The 6,319-nt window shown below is 38.6% G+C and overlaps 1 protein-coding gene across 1 annotated transcript; it reads right to left on the bottom strand.

Moving 5' to 3' along the window:
- Positions 1 to 3,765: 3,765 nt before the first annotated feature.
- On the bottom strand, positions 3,766 to 4,740 carry ZCCHC13 (zinc finger CCHC-type containing 13). The gene has a single exon (XM_045896384.3). The coding sequence runs from the start codon at positions 4,646 to 4,648 to the stop codon at positions 4,133 to 4,135; it is 516 nt and encodes a 171-aa protein (XP_045752340.1). The 5' UTR covers positions 4,649 to 4,740; the 3' UTR covers positions 3,766 to 4,132.
- Between the last annotated feature and the right edge of the window lie 1,579 nt (positions 4,741 to 6,319).

Below are 6,319 nucleotides of genomic sequence, written 5' to 3'. Positions count from 1 at the left end.
ATACACCACATCTTCTTTATCCATCCATCTGTTGATGGACATCTTGGCTCTTCCCATAGTTTAGCTATTGTGGACATTGCTGCTAGAAACATTGGGGTGTACGTACCCCTTCGGATCATTATGTTTGTGTCTTTGGGGTAAATACCCAGTAGTGCAATTTCTGGGTCATAGGGTAGCTCTATTTTCAACTTTTTGAGGAACCTACATACTGTTTTACAGAGTAAGAGCCCTAATTTTTAATACACTTTATTTTTTAGAACAATTTAGACTTACTAAAAAAAATGGAGAAGATAGTATAAGGAGTCACCATATACCTTGCACCCAGTTTCCCCTATTATTAACAGTTTTTAGCAGTATGATACATTTGCTACAATTAATGAACAAATATTGATACCTAATTATTAACTAACATCCATAATTTATTCAGATTTCCTTACTTTTTAACTAATGCCTTTTCTGTTCCAGGATTCCATCCAAGATATCTCATCACATTTAGTTGTCATGTCTCCTTAAACTCCTCTTGGCTGTGATCATTTTGATACTTCCCTTATTTTTGATGACCTTGACAGTTTTGCAGAGCACTAGTCACATATCCTTTCTCTCAGAATTTGTCTGATGTTTTTCTCGTGATTAGACTCGGGTCACATATTTGGAAGAGAAAGATTGCAAGGTAAAGTGTCATTTTAATCACATTATATAAAGGGTACATACCTCAATATCACTCATCATCAATGAAATACAAATCAATGAGATATCATCTTACACCTGTCAGAATGGCTAAAATCAAAAACACAAGAAATGACAAGTATTGGCAAGGATGAGGAGAAAAAGGAACCCTTGTGCACTGTTGGTGGGAGTGCAAACTGGTAAAGCCACTCTGGAAAACAGTATGGATATTCCTCAAAGAGTTAAAAATAGAGCTACCCTACAATCCAGTAAACACACTACTGGGTATTTACCCCCCAAATACAAAAACACTAATTCAAAGGGATACATATACACCCATGTTTATTGCAGCATTACTTATAATAGCCAAATTATGGGAGCAGTCCAAGTGTCCATCAATAGGTGAATGGAGAAAAAAGATGCAGTGCATATATACACAATGGAATATTACTCAGCCATAAAAAGGAATGAAATCTAGCCATTTGCAATGACATGAATGGAACTAGAGAGTATAATGCTAAGCATAATAAGTTAGTCAGAGAAAGACGAATACCATATGATTTCAATCATATGTGGAATTTAAGAGACAAAACAAATGAGCAAAGAAAAAATAAAAGAGAGAAAGGCAAACCAAGAAATATACTCTAAACTATAGAGAACAAACTGATGGTTACCAGAGGGGAAGTGGGTGGGGGGATAGATGAAATAGGTGATGGGAATTAAAGAGTACACTTATCACGATGAGCCCTGAGTAATGTACACAATTGTTGAATCACCATATTGTACACCTGAAACTAATATAACACTGTATGTTAACTATGCTGGAATTAAAATTAAAAACTTAATTAAAAATGAGTATATACTATCAACATTATTTGTGACTGTGCATGTTGAAATTGATCACCTATTTTATGTAGTGTTTGTCAGGTTTTTCCGCTGTGAAGTCCTATTTTTTAAAATTAAACTTTTCATTTTAAGACAATCATAGATTTACATCTAGTTGTTAGAAGTAATACATAAATATCCCAGGTACCCAGTTTTCCCCAGTGGTAACATCTTATAATACAACAGTGCAATATCACAACCAGGAAAGTGGCATTGATACAGTCAAAATTCAGACATTTCCATCACCATTAGCATCCCTTATGTAATTCTTCTATAGCCACACCCTCTTCCCTCTCACTCTCACTCACTCCTTAACTCCTGATGATCACTAATCTGTTCTCCATTTCTATAATCGTATGATTTCCCAAATGTTACATATATGGCACCATACAGTATATGATTTTTGGTATTGGCCTTTTTCACTCAATATTATTTCTCTGGAGAGTTATTTATTTGACAGAGAGAGACACTTAGGGGTTAGGAGTGTACCTGAGTTTATTTTGTTGCAACAGCACACAACGACGGAATCAATTTCTAGGAACCCAAGAGGGTCACAGAAGTTGAAACTCAGCTGCATTGAAGGGATCTTTTAGATGGGAATGAAGGATTGCACATGAAGTTTTGTGGAAGAATGTGGCTTCAGTTATAAAATCAGTTACATTTCTTTGACCTCATGGGTTCATAGACCAAAAATTGTACCCTCTACACTATCTTTTCTAATATAAATTCTATCATATCCTAGGTTTGACATGTAGTTATTATTTTCCAAATCATTTTTTCATTACAGCTTCAATTATGGTTACCTCCCCAATCCCAGGTTTTATTTAGAATTTAAAAGTACCTTGTCCACTTTATAGAACTTTAGTTGTTTTTCAGATTTGATTTTTAAAAATAGATATCAGCATTTGAAACTGAACATTTTTATATCGGTGACAACACATTTTTTCCAGAAACTCCTAAATATAAATATAATTTTCCTATCTATGAAAATGGGTGTTTTTTAAATTGTCAAAGTCCCAATCAGTGTTTAATGTTAACGTTTATACTTTTCTTAGATTTTAAAAAATATGTAAGTCCAAACTTTGCCATATGTTTATGTCAACCATTTGCTGCAAGGGTTTTTCATTTCTCATTGCTCTCTCTCTCTCAAAGCTACTTATATACATTATACCCATTTTCTGGTTTATTTTCATTAAACTGTACACTCTATGTAGGGCCAGATAGAGATGTCTTTCAACTTTATTTGAAACCTGATGAAACCCTCTTACACTGTTGGTGGGAATGCAAGTTGGTACAGCCACTTTGGAAAACAGTGTGGAGGTGCCTCAAAAATTTAAAAATAGCTACCCTATGACCCAGCAATTGCACTCCTGGGTAGTTACCCCAAAGACACAGATGTAGTGAAAAGAAGGGCCATACGCACCCCAATGTTCATAGCAGCAATGTCTTCAATAGCCAAACTGTGGAAAAAGCCAAGATGCCCTTCAACAGATGAATGGATAAAGAAGATGTGGTCCATATATACAATGGAATATTACTCAGCCATCAGAAAGGATGAATACCCAACTTTTACATCAACATGGATGGGACTGGAGGAGATTATGCTAAGTGAACTAAGTCAAGCAGAGAAAGTCAATTATCATATGGTTTCACTTATTTGTGGAACATAAGAAATAACATGGAGGACATTAGGAGAAGGAAGGGAAAAATGAAGGGGGGCGAATTGGAGGGAGAGATGAACCATGAGAGACTATGGACTCTGAGAAACAAACTGAGGGTTCTAGAGGGGAAGGGGGGGTGGAGGGATGGGTTAGCCCGGTGATGGGTATTAAGGAAGGCACGTATTGCATGGAGCCCTGGGTGCTATACGAAAACAATGAATCGTGGATCACTACATCAAAAACTAAATACAGTGACTAACATAACATAATAAAATTTAAAAATAAATAAATAAAAGCTAATGAGATCAGATAATTCAAAACGGTCAATATGTAATAAAGTTAAAATTACTTTGACAAGGTCATAGACATTTTCAGAATGAGCTTTATTTATCAACGAATCTCTGAGGAAATTTCACTTCCTCAGGGCACCTTGTGTATCTAAGACAGAACTACATGTCCCCTCTCCAGCATATTCTATCCTTTTACCGGGTGTTCTTTTTTCTCTATAGCAATTTATCTTCACTGACACTCTGTATTATTTGTTAATAGATTCTAGGCCTGTGTTCCCAAACATGATCTTATTTGTTCACTGATATATCCCCAATTCCTCCAGCAGTGGATGGCACACAGTAGCTGTTAAATGTTAAATCAAAGTACAAAGAACCAAAAATCGCCTAATGACTGTCCAATAATCAGATTCTCCAGTGGCGCAGAAACACATTAATGACATCTAAAAGTGAACAACTTCTTCTGAGATTTTTTTTTTCCAGCCCTTTCCTCCTTCAACATGGTAATTGAAGCTCACTGGCCTGGGAGTAGCCTCCATCTATCAACTTTTGGTCAGTGAAGAGGTTTCAGAGAAAATAATACAATTATCAATCAGCAAAAGGTGGGGGGGGGGGGGGGAGAAAGGGGAAAAACTAATCGGTAGTCTCAATGGGGCATTCCCGGGCCAGATGTCCCGACTCGCCACAGCGGTAGCAGTTGACTTCACTCGTTTTGCTGCAGTTGATGGCCATGTGGCCGGTCTTGCCACACCGGTAACACTTGACTTGGGGGCAGTCTTTCTGAATGTGGCCATATTCACCGCAAGAGTAACACTTGGGCTCTTCCTGACGGTCACAATCACGAGCCAGGTGGCCTGGTCTGCCACAAGTGTAACAGCACTGCTCTCTCTCTCTCTTCGGCTCAGTACAGTCTTTAGCGATATGGCCACTTCTCCCACAGTTGTAGCAGATGTCCTCGAGAAGGTCACAATTCTTAGCATGATGGCCAGACTCACCACAGCGGTAACAGATGTCAGGTAGGTAGGTGGAACTGCACGGAGAACCTCTCCCACGGCCTCTGGCTCCGCGCCCTCGGCTCCCTCCTGCTCTAGGGCATTCCCGGGCCCAGTGGCCAGGCCGCCCACACTTGAAACATTCGTTACTGCTCATGGCGGAGGTGAGATCTTACGGTGAGCCGCCCACCACTGCCCCGAAAGCTCCAACGCAACTCCCCTCAGGGCGGCTTAGAAACAAGTGGCCGTTTTTCTCTAGGGGCCTCAGCAACGTCACACAAGGTTTGCGCACGGCCCCAATGATGCGTCACAGGCATTCCAGCTGCCCTTCCCCCCGCCCCCCGCCCCGACTTTCCTACTACCCTTGAAGTCAAAAGCATGGCTGAGTGTTGATGTTTTCTGGTTTTGTTTTTGTTTTTTTAAGTAAACACTTGGATCTTTAAGTTTGTTTGAATCCTTCCCTGTTCAGAAAATATACCCTGTAAGATTTCTTACAAATAAGAATTATATCTTTGTGATCTAGTAGATGATGTTTTTACATACGTCCTATGGACATAGGAAAAACATGTATGAGATGTATCTAATCCAGTAAATGAAAGAAACAAATCATAGCAAATTAGACCAACCTCTTTGTTTTAAAAAATAAAATACAAATGCTCATAAAGATATAAGATACATAAAGTAGAAAAAAAAAGTCTTTAAAATGCCACAGTGACAGGCGTCCGGGTGGCTCAGTCGTTAAGTGTCTGCCTTCACTCAGGTCATGATCTCACGGTCTTGGGATCCAGCCCCGCATGGAGCTCCCTGCCCCTCAGGAAGCCTGCTTCTCCCTCTCTCACTCCCCTTGCTTGTGTTCCCTCTCTGGCTGTGTCTCTGTCTGTCAAATAAATGAATAAAATCTTTAAAAAATAATAAAAAAATGATAAAATAATAAAATAAAATAAAATGCCACAGTGAGGGACGCTTGGGTGGCTCAGACAGTTAAGCATCTGCCTTAGGCTCAGGTCATGATCACAGGGTTCCTGGATGGAGCCCTCAGTCCAGCTCCCTGCTCAGTGGGGAATCTGCTTCTCCCTCTGCCTCTCCCCCTGCCTGGTGCTCTCTCCCTCTCTCTCTCTCTCTCAAATAAATAAATAAAATCTTTTTAAAAAATAAATAAAATGCCACAGTGATACTCACAATCTCGCATATTTTATTGAAGGAATCCTAGTTTTCAACATAATCGCCACCGTTTGTTATAAAACATAACAGGATTGAAGCAGTCAGTATAAAGAACACATTATAACTTGGAAAATAAATTACAAAATCGTAATTTAAATATTGGGCACATTTCCTCTCTGTTGTTTTCCAAATTGTTTATATCTTATATAAACTGCATAAAGATTTATGGACATGTTCATTTATATAGATACACAAGTAAGTATGGAATACTAGACACTGAAATATCAACCACAGCTATTTTGGGTTTATATGATTGAATACAATTTTTTTTCTCCTTATTTTCCTTCTTGTACTTTACAACTTTTGAAATGAGTTTAGGTTATTGGTAATTTTATTTTATTTTATTTTTAAATTTTATTTATTTATTTGACAGAGACAGCAAGAGAGCGCAAGCAGGGGGAACAGTAGAGGGAGAGGGACAAGCAGGCTTCCTGCCGAGCAGGGAGCCCGATTTGGGGCTCGACCCCAGGACCTTGGGATCATGACCTGAGCTGAAGGCAGATGCTTAACCATCTGAGCCACCCAGGCACCCCGGTTATTGGTAATTTTAAAAACTCACAATAAATATTTTTCTTACAAATATTTTTCTTTAGATTACTAGTTAACT

Source organism: Mirounga angustirostris, unplaced genomic scaffold (genome assembly GCF_029215605.1).
Source record: "Mirounga angustirostris isolate CCGP_5_RB_7025 unplaced genomic scaffold, mMirAng1.0.hap1 SCAF_11, whole genome shotgun sequence".
NCBI classification, from domain to species: Eukaryota; Metazoa; Chordata; class Mammalia; order Carnivora; family Phocidae; genus Mirounga; species Mirounga angustirostris.
Note: the sequence above shows the minus strand (reverse complement) of the source record. Positions and strands in the feature narration are given on the sequence as shown.

Bases quoted from the DNA above. Each gene is read 5' to 3' on its own strand.
- ZCCHC13 (XM_045896384.3), bottom strand. From the start codon at position 4,648: ATGAGCAGTAACGAATGTTTCAAGTGTGGGCGGCCTGGCCACTGGGCC.